At 45.9% G+C, this 16,870-nt stretch overlaps 1 protein-coding gene across 1 annotated transcript in view; it reads right to left on the bottom strand.

Annotated features, from left to right (window-relative positions):
- sdc2 (syndecan 2) overlaps positions 1–16,262 on the bottom strand; it is a 44,536-nt gene extending 28,274 nt beyond the window's left edge. Inside the window, exon 1 of the mRNA XM_079176728.1 lies at positions 15,918–16,262. Within this exon, the coding sequence (XP_079032854.1) occupies positions 15,918–15,977 (60 nt within the window). The 5' untranslated portion in view covers positions 15,978–16,262. The remainder of the gene's footprint in view (positions 1–15,917) is intronic.
- Between the last annotated feature and the right edge of the window lie 608 nt (positions 16,263–16,870).

Below are 16,870 nucleotides of genomic sequence, written 5' to 3'. Positions count from 1 at the left end.
AAAGATTTTCAAAGTCACGGCCGAATATTTAGATAAATCAAAGACGAAGATGTGACGCCAGATTCCAGAGCGAGACTTCTCGGAGATGGAAAACACAATAACAAACAGACGTGAAAAGGTAACAGTGTTTCCATGTAGGGTCCTTTCCATAATGTTGTCAGACACTTATTATAAGTCAATGGCTCAAACAAGCACTTTTAATGGATGTACGTTGACGGTCTGGAATTTCCCGATATGATTACACAGCACCCTGTTTAACGGCTGCAGTCTGTCCCCATTTCTCACTAAGGTACAAAAACATGAGAAAATAAGGATGAAAAATACCAAAGTTTACCCTTTAACCAAAAACTCTTTGCCCGTTTTAAAATGTACCTCATGTATTTGAGATGACATGAATAGATGGTTGGATTATGAACGCGTAACTGAAAGAGTGGGAAAAACAGATAACCAAACCGTATTTTCATGCCTGTTAATACGTGTAGCTATTTATGCGCTTATCGGTGTGCAGGGAAAAAAAAGATGATGTGCCAAATTCCTCCATCCAGGACGACAATCTCTCACTGCTGCCGGCTCTGACAAATAGGCCTTTATCACCATAGATGAAAGCCAGATGGGAGGGAAGGGAGAGAGAGAGAGAGAAGCACATGGGGCAGAGGCATGCAAGGCGTGCAGGGGGGGGGGCGTTAGAGGGAGGAGAGCGATGGTGCCGCTTTGTTGGCTGTGCAGCGATTGAATTGCCATCCAAGCCTTTTCCTTAAGAGGATTGATTCGGACTCAAGGGAGTCAGCAGGCCACGGGACTAGAGTGTGAGGGGAGGAGGGACCCGTGATGGGATGGTGGAGGAGAAAGGACGGGTGCAGAAAGAAAGTGCAAGATTGAGGAATTGCAGAAGAATGAATAAGAACCAGAACGGTAAAAAAAAAGAAAGAAAAAGCTAAAAAGGTCAAGGATAAATCCTGCTCTCAGTCGAGGCAAACATGCCATCACCTCCAGAGCAGGGATAATGTGTTTTCTATTTACAGAGCGGCGAGAAAGGTTGATGTTAGAAGTCACACACATTATAACTGTCAGAAAGAGACGGACCGTGAAAGAGAGAGGGGACAGTGACGACTAAAGGAAGGGATAAACGGAAGGAAGATCGGGGGGGGGGGGGGGGGGTCATTGGAAGAAGAGATGACAGGAGAGCAGCGGCAGGTGGTGATCTCTGATCCCATTATCCAGGGCTAATCCTGACCAGCAGTTAGCGTGTTAGCATGTGTGGCGGCGCACAATGCACACGTGTGTTGTTGTTGTTTTCGTTGTTGGCTTGACAATCACTGACGCACGTCAGGTCTGTCAAGACAACCCGCAGCCACATTTGAGGGAAAAGGTGAAGGCGACATCTGTGTAGACGCTGTTCTGGGTTCATTTAAAAAGGGGACATATATTGTGCACGTACATTTTTTGAAATGTATGACAACCCAGTTATTAAATATGACAACCCAGTTATTATTTTTAATGGTAAAAAAAAACAATCCCCGTCCTATGTCACAGATTCAGAAGGGGGTCTTAAAGAGACAGGAGCTGAAACTAAGCGTTTAAGACAGGGTTAATACAAGTATATTCAAAAAAGTTTTTTGAACATTAAAGCATGTAAACATGTTCGATTAAAAACCCGAACTACAAGTTGGAACCTGAAAATGAGCCCGATATGGCACCTTTAAAAAGTACATGAAATCGCATGCCTACAGAAAGCATCAGGAAGGTCGAACATCCTTCACCATACCTCTGTGAGACAAATTGGCAATTCAGCTCTCCCAATACTGGGAAACTTGACAAAAGTTTGGTGCTTCTTCTTGTACAGTATAAATTTTTTATTACGTTATAACAAGCCATTTGTCACTTCGTGCTACTTTATTTCCCCTCCTGTGTCTGTCGGCTCTCCATCTACCCCCCCCCCACCCCCCCACCACACTCACAGAGCAACAGACTTCTGACAGCTTGTCAGATGAAACGAAGTACGTCTCGGCTTTTCGTCAGCAAAATAATAAAAACCTCGGGTGTAAACTTTGTCAGAGTTTGAGAAGCAGCAGATTCAGTGCGACTGGGGTGAGTCGAGGGCGAGCGAGAGAGTTGGCAGCACTCGGTACGAGTCCAGAGTGCCGTCAACTTCAGCCCAGTATGCACAAGGTATTAATAGTCAGCTAGCCAGTTTGTCTGGACCACAATGTGTTGGTGTCACAAAATGCACTGAGACTGATTCAGAAGCACACTGGGGAAATGTGAGTGGCCACACTGTTCTGTTCATATCAATTACAGTCAAAATATTTAAATTATATATTTTTTTCCGGTTGTACTACGATCACAATAAAAACAAACACTGCTTACCGGTTCTGTTACAGAAGTAAAAACACCTTAAACCAAATCACATTGACCTTTGTAATAATGTAAATAACATAACCCGAGCATAGCGATGTGTGTATTAAAGCGTTCCTGCCATCAGGGCTTTTAGTTTGAAGAGGGCTTCATCATCTGGCTCTAATCCAGTCTGGGCCACCATGTCCCATGATAATGTTAGATGACTGCAGTTCCTGACGGAGAGGTGCAGGTCATTTCTACGTGTCATGCATGTTAAGACTCAGAAAATAAAAATGTCCCAAAACACTGTAATTCCCATTTATTAAAACCAGAGACAAAATGCCAACCACTGACAGCTGAATTAGAGACACAATTTTACAAAACATCACTGGTATTCTGGAGAGAAATGACCCCATAGATCTTTTGTACAAGCAGCTAATGGTCTATTTTTCTCTAAACTGGACCATGTTGTAATAAATGAACAACATGCTGTGTTGAAGAAGACTTGAAACTAGAGATTGAGACCATAAACTCATGTTTACTGAGGTAATAAATCAGGTGAGGAGTCGATTCATTTCCTCATAGACTTCTATACAATCTGACTTCTTTTTGCAACCGGAGGAGTCGCCCCCTGCTGGTCAGGAGAGAGAATGCACGTTTTAAGACACTTCCGCATCGGCTTCACTCGGCAGAACCGGAGGTCGCCGCCCGATTACGTCCCATATTTAAGACCATGTTAGAGGCGCTGATCTCTAGTGGTAGCAGTAGTAATGACGGGAGCAAAGAAAGGAGTCAGTTGACGTCATATAAACGGCAACGAAGATCTTTTCCTAAACCTAACCTAGTCCTTTTGTCGCCTAAACATTACCAAAGCGCTACCGTTTAACCACGTGTTTAAAACCGCGACAGAGGATGTGTTGATCTCTTGCCACCTGTAGGGCTCTCCCGTGGGTTGTATTAGAGAGTGAGAAACAAACGACCTTCGTGGCAGCATGGGTAGAAGGACTTTTTGGTGTTCTGTACAGTGCTATCATTAAAAGCCAGGAGCTACCTTGAGTTCATTTTCAAGTCGGCACGACAGACAACAGATTCTTTATCAAAGCCGCCGGTGCGGAGGAGAAACAGGCTCTGAGTGCTGCTGTGGGGGCGACGCTCCGAATAGGAGCGGCGTTGTAATGCCTCGACACATGCTAGAGGTGCTAAACGTTGCTATGGCCCCAAAATAGTTTCCTCTATGATCCTGAAAACTACAAGCATGCAGACCTCATGACTTGAGCGATGTTTAACTTATTTCAGGGTCTCCTCAACCATTTTAGCCTTCAGAAATGTAGCCTCTGACGGCTTTAAGGTGAGAGCAAGTGGGGGCATATCATTGAGCGTCTGCAAGGCGGGACATCTCTCTACAAAGATGGGCATGTCGAAAATCATGACAGTGAAAAAAAGAAAAGTCTCTCAGTGGGCTACAGTGTGAACAGTGACTAGATACAACGTGGGCACAGCGTGACTCATGTAATTGCACATTAATGACGTCTAATTATGTGTGCATGAGCGTAGCTGCCTGCCAGACTCAGTGTAGGGTCCACACAACCACACAGGTTCTTTAATCTCTGGACTCCAACCTAAAATTTCTTCAAAAGCAGACAAAGGAATTCATGTCAACGCAAGGTTTTCTTGGCAATATTATCGGAGCGTAGGTTACATTCCTGCAGCCAGTTTTAAGTAGCGTCAGGCCCACCAACGTAGAACTTAGGAGCCAAACACTGCAGCAGACTATTGCAGAAATAATGTGCACCCACACATCTGTTGAACCTTGTAAAACCATGATGAGCTTCAAAAATATGTACTCACTGACACTTCACTTTTAGCTAAAGCACTAATGGTGCAGTCACACTAATGTTCAGAGAAGAACTTCAGATTTCAGGCACAGAGTGGGAAAAGCATCCACACACACACACCACTTTCCCACAGCAACACCGTTACCTGTGTGGATTAACACGGCGTTGAAAAGAGTCATCTGGCAGATGAACTCGAACTTGGTGTACACACACACACACACACACACACACACACACACACACACACACACACACACACACACACACACACACACACACACACACACACACACACACACACACACACACACACACACAGTTCCTTTAATGCCGTCAATAGCAGTTTGACTCGCTGGTTGCGGTGGGAGCAGCCCAAAGGATTAGCTGATTAATCCATTAATTGTTCCACGGGAAAAATTAATTGCAACATACATCATGAAAATTAGACTTTTGACCAGAAAGAAAAACAGAAATCGGAAGGCGTCACTCTAATTAATTGTTTGAAATACAAATCACATTTCTCAGCTAGTCAGAAAAATATAATTGGCAGATTAATCCCAAAAAATAAATAGTTGTGAGTTTCAGTTCACTAAAAAAAGTACAACTCCAATGTTGACCAGTTACAGATTACGGTGTAATACTTCAAACGCACAATACTGCAACACTTTGGCACTTCCTTCAGCTCATTAAGCCGCCATTTCCGTGTGAAATAACAAATGTGATTGTGTTTGGAGGACACAAGCTGGCCTTAAGGGCCTCTCACACAAGACGCAGTTGGCGCTGCCACAACAGGCCGACATTCACACCAAATGTCACTTCATGGCCCATTAACACCAAGCGACTGCACAACGACTCGCGTTGTTTGTTCTCTCACGGCTGTGTTGTTCCGCTTTGGATCGCCGGTTTACACGACTGTCGTGTTATTGGCGTTTTTTTTCCCGCTGCGTCGCCTGATTCGCTGTAAACGCAGCCTGATCACACAAAGAGGGAGCCGCTGCAGTCTGTGTGCTGGTGATGTTCGACAGAAACGCCACAGCCCACGTCCGCTCGGGTCCTGTGCTTGTTGACAACAAACAACAACAAAAAAAAGTTAAAAGGCTTCCATGTTTCACATATGCAGGCCAGCTGCTTGGTGCTGAAAGCATTCTTCTTCATATCATCCAAACAACAGAGAGCCCACAAGTTCAGCGCAGATATACGAGTGAACAGCTCCCGTTCACACTCTCCCTACTTTAAGGATGAGGTGTAATGTCGCAGTGCAAAAAACATCTTTTTGGGGATATTTTGTGTGACTTCTTTGTGTGTGTGTGTGTGTGTGTGTGTGTGTGTGTGTGTGTGTGTGTGCGCGCTCTGGCTCGTACTTGATGGGGCAAAATTCTTATTTATGTTCCACGCAATGTAAATAATTGACTTCTGGCAACCAAAATAGGCCCAGCGCTTCAACCACAGCGAGGCTGCGTTTTCAATCTTTAATGACTTTGTGGAAGAATAAGCCGGGACTCTGAAAGAGCACCAATTGATCGAGACAGAGAACAACACATTCAACTGAGATCACACGCAATTAGCACGAGCCCAATCTCTCACAGAAGAGACTTTTCTTTATTTGTTTGCGCTCCGTCCTTTCGATGCAGGACAGATATCCCGAACTAAAACTCCTGCTGCTCAAAGTGGCTTTTAATGCGTCTGCCAAACCCCATGCTCCCTTTGCTCACTACATCGCCTTTCCCCAATTCTTTCCCCCGTGCTGTAATTCTGCAAGAATGTGTGGTTTCTGCAGAGTGCAGTCTGGCTTTCCTGAAAAGGTCCTGAAACAACACACGGTGCTGGCCGACTGGCGCTCCACCCTGTGCTCAAGGTTTTTTTTTTATACTTTACAACCTCCTTAACTAATAGGCTGAGCATGCCGGGGTCTCAGGAGAGACATCGTGAGTGGTGGTTAGAAAAGAAAAAAAGAATCTTAACATATGTTAAGAGACAGCTTTTTTCTTCTTAAAACAAAAGGAAAGATGAGGCGACGAGCTGCACTCGATGGTATGCGCGTGAAGCTGATCTCTCCAGTGAGAACAGACAGAGATGTGTGCTGTGAAAGCTAAGAAGCTAAAGAGGTTGCGGTGGCTCGTCCCACACTAAAGAGGAGACGCTGTCAAAAGAAAACCCACCAGGCAACAGATGTTTGCAGAAGCGCTTTGCACTGCAGGTCTAACAAAAACGTGTCTCTTGTGGTCACCGAGTGACACGTAGCAAAGCGCGACCACACGAAACAAGAAGCAGAGGCTGCAACAGTAAGGAGTCATCTTCAAAAACAAAAAGGCGTCTTCAGCAGACTGTGTGTCGACGCAGAGAACGCGCCGCTAGCTCCGTCTGCCGCAACGCACATGTGGCGAGGTGGGTGGGGTTCATTAGATGCTCACTGTAAAAGCAGGATGCCACGATGTCACTGTAAAAAAAGTGGGAGTCTCTGAAGCGGGAGAGAGCTGACGTAACCAGGTACATAATAACTGTTAATATCGGAACAGCAATTTAAGATTCTACTTCCAATATGTCGGGAGGATTCGTAAAACAACGATTTACAACAACGAAAAGACGTAAACCGGTGGATAAACGCATTTAATTTCCTATATCTTTCACAATAAAAGTCCCCCGTTATTTTTGCTGCCTACTCTTCCTCGCTGCAGTATCAGTAGAGGTTATCATTAATCGAGTATGGACGTTAACAAAGCTGCACATTCTCCACAATAAAAGCCCCCCGGGATTTTGTTATTTAAAAACTTTTATTGTGAAGCAGCCTAATCAGGAAATGTTGGGTTTAATGGCAATTTAACTCCAACACATCTGAAAGCGAGACGGTGATATAAAGCAGACCAGAAAGTACAGAGAGCGGAAAACACACTACGTCATTCTCTGGTGCGACTCTGCGGGCCTAAACCGGGAGTGCAAAAGCCCCATTACTGTTTGTTCATGATAAGCTTAACATGGACCCACTCATTGAAACAATGCCTCCATATACTAGCGATCAAAGTGTGCCTTTAAGTCCACTATGTCCACTATGACATTGAGAAAACAAAGAAAGTTGCTTCCTGTGTTGTCAAGGGTTAACCGAGCAGCACTACTGGATATTGGAGAAGATCACAGAAGTTAGCCAAAATGTTCTGAGGCTGAAAGCTGCTTAAAGCTTCCGAAGATCCCTCATTCTCTTTCTATCCTCCATTTAATTCTTTGTGATGAACCTCAAAAGCCCCGCAGAGGCCGCACGGTGAAAAGCCAGGAGACTCCCGGCCAGAGAAGGATATCCTTTCGGAGCCCGGAGGATAACGGCCACTCCGCCCCACCCAATCACTTGGTTAAACAAATTATCATCACCGCAGTAATCAAGCTCTGCACCCGGCCTGCCTGCTTCCATTATACCATGAAAACCGGTTTACGCATAGCATGAAAAACGGATTATGAATGAAGCTATGACCTTGGCTAATGTCGCTGTCAAAAGGCCTTAGATCTTTTTCGAGGGAGGGGGGGGGGGGGGGGGGGATAAGACTGTAATAACTGGAGAAAGGGTGAAAGCAGGGGAGAGACCTGGATAGAGAAATCAGAGAGAGCGAGAGAGCGAAAGAGAGGATGGCGTAAAAAATGGTTCATGTCTCCACAATTCCATCCTGGGTTTAAAACTTTGGAGTGTATTTTGTTTCAAATTTCCAAACCCTGAGCACAATAAAGCATGCACACAGGTTGCAAAGACAGTTACAGGGTCAAGCATGTACCATGACCCGTTCTCACTGGCTGCCTCTGCTTGTTTGGAGACCCCTCCCTGTAATTTTCCACCCCGTCTGGAGGGCTGAGCGGTCCCGCCCCGTAAGGAGGGGAGCCGGCAGCGAGCGTGTCAGCGGTATTTGCATTTGAAATCAACATGGATTCTATCTGACACGCTTTCTCGGATCTAAAGCCTCTCGGGGGCTGAATAATAAACCCAATCCCTCGGCGTAATGGAGGACCGACTGCCGGGGCGCCGAATGCAGCATCGTGCTCCCGCTGAAAGGGTTTATACGGCCGCAGTGGAGATCACAGATGGCTGTTAACAGAGTGCATTAGTAAAGATTAACTCGCCTGGTAGAGTCACATTAGTGCCTCTGATCACGTTAACAACCACGGCAGAGAGACGGTGAGCGGTACGGTAGGCCATACAGGTTGACCCCGGGGCTGCACAGTTAAATGTGTGTGTGTCAAATCTACTGCAAGAAATGTCAAAATGTCATAAAATATAGAACATCCAGCGGAGTTGCAAACAGCAGTCCAGATGCTGAAAAGATGCCAACTGTGCAGAGAAGTAATGTTACTCTTAAAGGGCCGGCGTGGAGTATTTTGGTAGTGTATTTTCTATTAGCAGAATATGATATTCATCAATATGTTTTCATGAGTGTAGAATCTTAGTTTTAGTTCTCATCATTTTATTTTATCATTGTAACTATGAAGTGAGCGAAGGGGTATAATGAAGTTTTATGTCACACATTATTCATTTCCCATTCCCCTTAGGACAACTGGGGCTGGAACAATTAACTAACTAACCAATGAATAGAACATCAATTGGCAACTGTTTCCCCTTTTTTTTGGGGCAAAAATACCAAATATTTAACAATTTCAACTTGTCAAATTATATTTTCTTTATATTTTCTGTTCTGCATTATTTTATAGTAAAGTGAAGGGAATATTTTGGAGTTCTGAACTGTTGGTTCGGCAAGTAAGACTTTAGAAGACGTCACTTTGGGCCTTAGAAAACTACAAGCAAACAAAAAAAGAATACTATCATATACATATACACAGAGTTTTGTCTTAACTGTGTAGTCAAAACTTTTGAGTGACCTGTGACGAGAACAAAAGGAAAGCAGCAGAAAAGAATAAGACTTTCTCCATTCGTAGAGCACAGAGAGGAGCTATGTTCACACATTTTATGTTTTCTACATGAGAAATCACACCCGTTTGTTTTTCAGATTAGAAACTGTAAATTAGTCTCAGACTCAGCGTGAAAAGGCCCTCAGTCTGATCCTCAGTCGCTAATGAAACTCCCCTCCAAGTATTTTCTTTAATTTAGTGCAGAGCAATGTCCCTTCATATATATTTGCCCCCTCTTTCACCACTTAGCTCATTCAGTCTAACAGAGTGAGTCACTGTCTGGACCGGTTCTGCTGATGTGGTCACAGTTTAGACTTTCAAACATCGGACGTCTGCCACCGCAGCACTTCGGAACATCTGCACGGATCCAGCGGTTCTCGACGTCTCGGTTCCTCCAAATCAAAACAAGGAAATGAAGCAAACCGTCGCCTTTGAAATGAATCCGGGATTCAAAAACTAGGACATACAGAAGTACCGCTGAAGACCCAAATGTTTGTTTTTGCCAAAGAGTGTTTTTTCCTCAGCATCGGATCAACCGGCTTGTTATACAAATGACAGGTTATGTGCTGCTCATAAGGAGATGATTAAAAGATGGAAGTCTCCCGAGACTACCCACGTGGAGACAGGGACGGAAACACATCTACCTCCTCTTCGTTTGCGATGCATTACAATGACGAATACATCGCGATAATGAATATTCATGAGCGCTCCGTTGTAGCCTTTTAAAAGGCGCTGCTTTTCCCTAAGTGTGGGGAGCTCACTAATGAATTCTCCTCTCCAGCTCATCAGCTTCCCCAAATACCCTCTGGAGTCCCAGAGTTTCCCCATGAAAACAGCTCTGGATTAAGTGAGTGCACGCAGTGTAATGTGCGGGTTGGCGATACACCCCGCACAGAGAGCATGATTTACACTCTCAAAGCTCATTTGGCGCCGTCTTTGATTGGCGATGGGGGAGTGAAATAACGGAAACACCAGACGTCAGAAGTACATTCGCCAGTGCAGATATCAATTTGGCGCCTTTTTAGAGACGATAAAGTGCGCTCGTAAATACGAGTTAAGAGCGCAGATGTGTTAAATGTGCCGTGCCGGGTTTTTTTTCTTCTCACAGCAATCTTGGGAGTCAGATGGGGGGAAAAAAAACGAAGACGTCATGGCTTCAAATGTCTGCCGTTTGTTTGGGGCGACGGCATACAGATGGAACACATTTGGTCTCAAGATCGTTGTCTTCTCAGCAGAACAAAGTCAACCAAGAAAAAGTTCCACATGCAGCTTTTAAATTTCACCCCACTCCTTTGAAAGAACAAAACCTGAGCTGTCTACAACTCATGCTAACGATAGCTTTAATAGACTTTTCTCAGTTGGAGCAATAGGGCAAGCTGTGTAATGTCAGAATTCCAGCTGTACGGTTCAAGTTACTGAGAGGAAACTCTGGTTATGAAACCGTCTCAATTATAATACCGGTGCCTCCATATGACCTACATAAGTAAAACCAGACCATGAGCGAGAATGTCGGCCTTTCTACATCGTTATTCTTAATGCTTGTCATCGCTACCACCGGTCCCCACTGGGAGTCACACGCTGACACCACGCTGCTGGAGGCCCAGGCCCGCTGGAGGCAAGGGGGGGCACGGGGAGAACCAGAACCAGGACTTTCGCTGAGCAGACTGTCAGACCAGGTTTTCTAAAAGTGAATCTGGTGCGTGGAAACACTTTGGGCTTTTGGCCACGGTGACTGCCAAATTATAAACAAAATGCACGTTTCTTGTATGAACTATAAATGCAGCAACACCGCAATGTACAATTGTTGTGATGATCTGTGTGTGCGTTAACTTCTCTGGACAGTATAAAACCAATGCCAAACATTTGCTCCTCAAACTGAATACCTTTGGTCAGGCTAAAACAAGAAATCCAAAATATACCAGCTTCTTTTTTTCTCTAAATCAAATTAGGCAGACTCGTAGAACTCTTACACACCGTTACCGAAGCAGACTAGCAGTCACATGTCACTGGCACTCTTTCTACCACATGGGCTTGTTTCATTTCATCCCGCTGCCAAGTTAGACACTTCTCACACCTCACACAGCAAAGCTCCAGACAGGTCCTGTCTGAACACCATAAGGGAGGCCGGGTTCACACTCTCCCCTCCCCCCCACCTCCTTCCTTTTCCTTCATCTCCCCATTCTTTTCCTCCTACCGACTGAAGCTGTAAGGCGGCAGGCCATTAAAAAACAAGAAAAAAAAGAGAGAGAGGAAGAAAGGAAGAAAACAGACGTCCTGACGGAGGGTCCCCCCCCCCCCCCCAAATCTCTCTTCGTCACAACCACAAACTCCTCAACTGCAGCGCTGCCACGGAAGTTTCCATTTGCTAAGCTAATTTTAAAAAAAGAGGAGAAAAAAGAGGGGTGGGAAGAGAGAAAGAGCAACGTTCCAGGTCTGCTGTGTCTAAATGTTTTCCTCCACATTGCCACAAGCGCACGCAGAGGCTTTTATTGTCCAATGCTGCAGCCTCCCGCTATAGCTGAGGTGGCTGTGGACCGCCGTCGCCCGTTCTGCTGCAGCCACATCTCCCTGATGTGTTTTCCCTATGCCCTGGTGGCTGGGTTGACAGTGTATTTTAAACACGTGGCTATAAACACACACACACACACACAAGTAGCCAGTAGGGACATAAAAAGGGCCCGGATGCACCAGCTCAAGACATGCACGGTCAACAGGGTTGCGACTATTTTGAGGAGTCTGTACGCAGAGTGTGCACTAGACCCCGCCAAAGTAAGAGCCTCTCCCAACTCGTCGTTACGAAAGAGGAGAGCAGCTCCTTTCAAAACACACATACGACCTGCAGATGTTGGCAAATCCGATGCACATCCTAACGGAGGGGAAAGGTTAAAACAAAGGGGGTGTATCTTGTTTGGGGGGAGAAAGAAAAAAAAAAGGAGGAAGAAAAATATACTTTTTCCCCTTCATTCATTCCAGATGCCTGAGAGGGAAATATAATGCCACTGTTCTCAGCCTGATCTAAGACACTGTGGCAATGACAGGCCGGCATCTTGACCACGCTGGCAGAGAGGAGCAGAGGAAGGACACCGCAGGGGAGTGTTTATCCAATTGTGTGTGTGACTGTGTGCGAGTGTGTGTGCGCGAGTGTGTGTGCACGGTGACAAAACAGGAGTTCATGCGTGGAGACAGATGGATTCGGGGGGGGGGGGGGGGGGGTTGGTGGTGTGCTTTCAGCGGTCCAGCAGCCTCTCTGCCTTCTGTAGAGTCCATTAGCGATTACATAATGCTTGGCAGCCAGGGACCGGGTGAATGCTGCCCCCCCCCCCACACACACACACACACACCCGAAGGGTCGGACACCAGCAAGGAGGCATAGGTTGCTCAGGGTTCCTGTGTGTATGTGCTAAAAAAAAAAAAAAAGAAGAAAGCTTTTTCACTCGCAGTCGGACAAAAACACCAGCAGTTGCATGCAGGGGGAGATAGGACTGTGTCTCCGGTTTGAGGAATTCTAGGTTAATACAAAATAAAAGAGCGTCATTAAATATACAGCAGGCGAAGCAGCAGTCGCGACACGGCATCTGGCCTCCTCCGTGTGGCACCACGTCCTCTCGTTCCTCCACGCCGTCATCACCCTCGACTTGCGTTACTTTCTCTATTCGGTCGTTGGTATCCTTGCGTGTTATTCCTCGCCACACGTCTCCCTTGCACATTTCCTGCTCTCGAACACAGAATGGCGGTGAAGAGGGTAAATACTCTTTTGTCCGCCCACTGCGGACAGGCATTTTTTACTTATTCATCGTGAAGTACATCTGCAATGAAGTGCTTCGGATGAAGCAGGACATTTCTGATGTACACACCTCATTCAAGAGCCTCGTGCTGTGAAACAAACAGCGAGGGGTTGCATTCAGCTCACTATAGCTTTAAAGAAGCCCTGGAGGATTTATTTTCAAGAGGGAAAAAAAAACACGCTTTTAAGATTCATATAGCCTCCAGATCATCAATCAACGTGAAATTAAATAGCAGTGCGAGTTATATGTTCTTGGTGAATCTAGGAGTGAATGACGAGTGTAGATGTACTAGAGGCAGCCTGAAGTTGAGCGGAAGGTCAGTCTGTGCTGTTCATTTCATTACCACCAAATCGGCAGAAAACTACCATTCAAGCCAGAAAATGAACCTGGAATACTGCCATGGGACCGAGATAATACATCTTTCACAACACAAGGCCTTGTGCACCTTCCCCCTCCCCTCCCTCAAAGGCTTCAAGTTGAAGTCTTGTTGCTGCCGTGGCCTTTTCACCCTTGAAATACTATACAGGATTTTCTCAGGCTTGGCGTGTCCGTTCTTTTTGGATCATTTGAGGTTGGTTTATCAGAGCGGTCCGACCTCACTTGCCCTTTTGAGAAAAGACGGAGACAGCTTTCGCCCCGCATCATCCTCACGGACGGGGTCAGTCCATAACAGACGGCCAGGAGGAAAAGAAATAAACAAACATGTGAAATCTTCCGTTGGCTGTTGCCTCCAGAATCCCTTGAGCTGTCGTGTAATTTGGAGTCTGTTTCTCCTCCATCCTCCCACCCCCCCCCCCCCACCCCCTCTCTCTTCCGCCGCACTTTCCCAAACAACCAAGTCTTCAACTTGAAGCGATTTCTTTTTTTTTGAGTCCGGCCTCGGAGTGCGAGACGGCACTCAGAACCCCCTTGTGAATCGCAGCTGTAAAAGGGAGGTGAACGACACCCACCCTTTCCCACCGAAAACACGACACAAATTACAGACCACAACATCTGGTGAGTGGCGCGCATCGAAACGCGGCGGGGCGGCGACGAGCACAAGCAGCCTGGCAAAAAAAAAAAAGAAAACGGAGTGGAATAAGTGGCCAGAAACCACTCAGAGAAATAAATGCCACTACGTTGACCTCATCTAACGACGCCACGCCGGCCACTGTGCTTTCTTTGCATCCTGCACAACAGTATCCACCTTCAACTGGAGGCTTCGACACGTGCAGGGACCTCACATGTTGCATTACCGCCAAAGCATTCCTCGCTATAAGTAAGCTGGTAAGCAGGCTAGCCAACGACAACAACATACACCAATGGTTTCCAGACAAAGGCACGACTGTTTCATACAACCATATGGGGTTAGGGGGGGTGACATTAAAAAAAAAAATCGCTATCTCGATAATGAAATAATTAGTTCTCCAAAGCCAGGAGCAGTGGGGGGTTTTATCCGAGGGTTATTCTGTACCCCTGTGATGTGGACGGCGTAATTAACAGCACAGACACATGTGCCTGAAGCAGGTTATCAACCACTCAACACCAGTGCCAATATTGAGAATCAATGCGCCGTGTCAGGTTCTAGTGAGGCCTTCAGGGGACACCGATAAAGAGGAGAGGTAGATATTGATCAGGTTAAAGTGTGTGTGTGTGTGTAAATCATCTAGATGATGATGGTCAATCATGCCATATTCTTGTCATGGATTATCTCATATTTTGCCAGAATTCTGTGGGATATTATACTGTGTGACCGGGAAAACATCCCCCTGTAAATTGTGCTGCAATCCAATGTATTGCAATAACTGCTACCTCTTCTACTTGTTGTTGACACTGTGACGCAAGAAGTAATGTACCCATCCCATTTTACAGTCACCCTGTGTATCCTCGGGCCACCGCATGCACACGATTAGGCGACAGTTCAATAAAGAACTGAAACGCAATCACAGCCCTGGTGTGAAAAAAAAAAATCACAGACGACATGATGGTGACCTCGTGCAAAACAATGAGTCATTAACAAACAACAGTGTCTGAATCAGCTAATCAGAGGAGAGGAGGAGGCACAGCGCCAAGCTGACAAGTTGCAGCCCACAGAGAGCCAACAGGAGGGGACAATAATGACAGGGGCCAAAGCACCGAAGTGCCAGAATCTGTCATTCCAACAGCCCCGAGCCAATTTTGCAGGGTGATGCACACACGGCTAGGAGGCACAACGCTGAGGAGGACTTGAAACTGAATCAAGGAAAAAAACATCACTATGTTTGTTTAAACCTAGGCTGAGGATAAAAATGGGGGAAAGGAAAATTGAGAATAAAAGTTGGGGTATTGCCATGTTCATTTTAAATGTCACAAAAGAAGAAACCTAAAGTTTTAAGCTGGATGGCTCCAATATTGTTGACATCTCCTCAACGATGCATGTATTTCAGTGAGCATGGACCCTGTTCACAGCTGTCATAGGAATCATAACAACAAATCACTGCATTACAGCTGTAATGGTCATATAGAGGCGCCCCGTGTTTCCTGATGATTAACTTTCATGTCAGATGTCATAGATTCTTAACATTTTAATTATTTCCATTATGTCCTCAAACGTCCCTCTGAAATATGTCTTTACTGGCTACGTCAGAGCTTCAAACGACACGTTTAACTAGCTCGTTGAATAAACTTCAGCCACAAATGTCCCTTTAAAGCGCTGCTGCCATGCTGAACACCTAGAGCCGAGCAGTGAGAGCGAAAGCACGTTGACCTCCACGCGCTCCACTCCAGCTCGTGAGTATCTAACGTGATTTCCAGAAAAGTGGCTGTACGTCTCGTGCAAAGTGGCAACAAGAAGTCTGCTAGCTCGTCGGAGCAGACTCAATGGGCAAACCGCTTGACTTCTCGGCTCACTAAAAGCGAAACGTTTCTCATTTATTTATTCCATCATATTGTGTTTCGAGGGGGAAAAAACACGGCAAATGCTTAGAGTTGTTTTTTCCTTAAACAAAACAACAAGAAAAGCAGCGAGAGGTCCGTACGTGGACCTAAGTTGCCTTTCCCCCCCACCCCCCACACACAGCTATTTACCCCCGTTTTTAAGTTCGATTTCCCAAAAACTTACCCTTTCCCCGGAGAGGAAGACGGTCAGCCCGAGGGTCAAAATTATCCAAACGTTCTTCATTATTCCTCTTTGTTAGTTAAAAACGCGTTGTTGCGAGCGAAAGGTTAACGTTCCCCCTCCTCCTCTTCGTCTGCTTCTCTCTCTCCCTCTCTCGCTTTCCTTGCACCCTTCGCTCCAACTCCTGCCGCTTCTCTCTCTCTCAGGAGTGGGATCCCACCGGATACGTGTTGCGTTCTGGTTATTCCTCCCCCCTTCTCTCTCTCTCTCTCTCTCTCTCTCTCTCTCTCTCTCTCGCGCGCGCGCTCTCTCTCGCTCTCTCTCTCTCTCCAGGCACTTTTTTTTCCCCCTATGTAAATCTGACACACAAAAACAATAGATACAAATAAAGCACGGCGTAATTGCAACGTACCCCCACCCGCGCGCACCTTATTGTGTCAGCGAAAACCCGCACGAGACACCTAGCTCGCTCTCCTCCCTCAGCGCTCACTTTGAAATAACGAGGACAAAGCGCTATAAGCACGAGCACGACTGACGCTCTGGCGAGTGCGTGCGCTCTTTTCGGCCATGTCACCGCGAGACGGAGAGAGAGAACTTGCTACAAAGTAGCACCCCCAAAAAAGAAGAAAAGAGGAAGTCAATAATTACACAGGAATCATATCCAACCAATTATGTTGCGTATAAGTCCTCATAGATATTAATTATTGTATTTTTTTGCTACTGGGGGAGGTCGGATAACAGACTAATTGGGACGTTTATCTCCACGTTTAGATAACGATCATTAATTGCACCCCCTCTAATGAGGACTCCACACTTCCACTAAGTCAGCGCACTAAATTACAATCAATGTCGTGTTTATTATGCAGCGACGGTGTTGTGAACGCATCTGATTAGTCGTGCATTGCTGCTGTATCGCGGCACGCCGTAAAATCAATGCGCCGGTCTTTATACATGCG

This window comes from Pholis gunnellus (assembly GCF_910591455.1).
Source record: "Pholis gunnellus genome assembly, chromosome: 16".
In the NCBI taxonomy this organism is placed as follows: Eukaryota; Metazoa; Chordata; class Actinopteri; order Perciformes; family Pholidae; genus Pholis; species Pholis gunnellus.
This window is presented reverse-complemented; position numbering and strand designations above follow the sequence as displayed.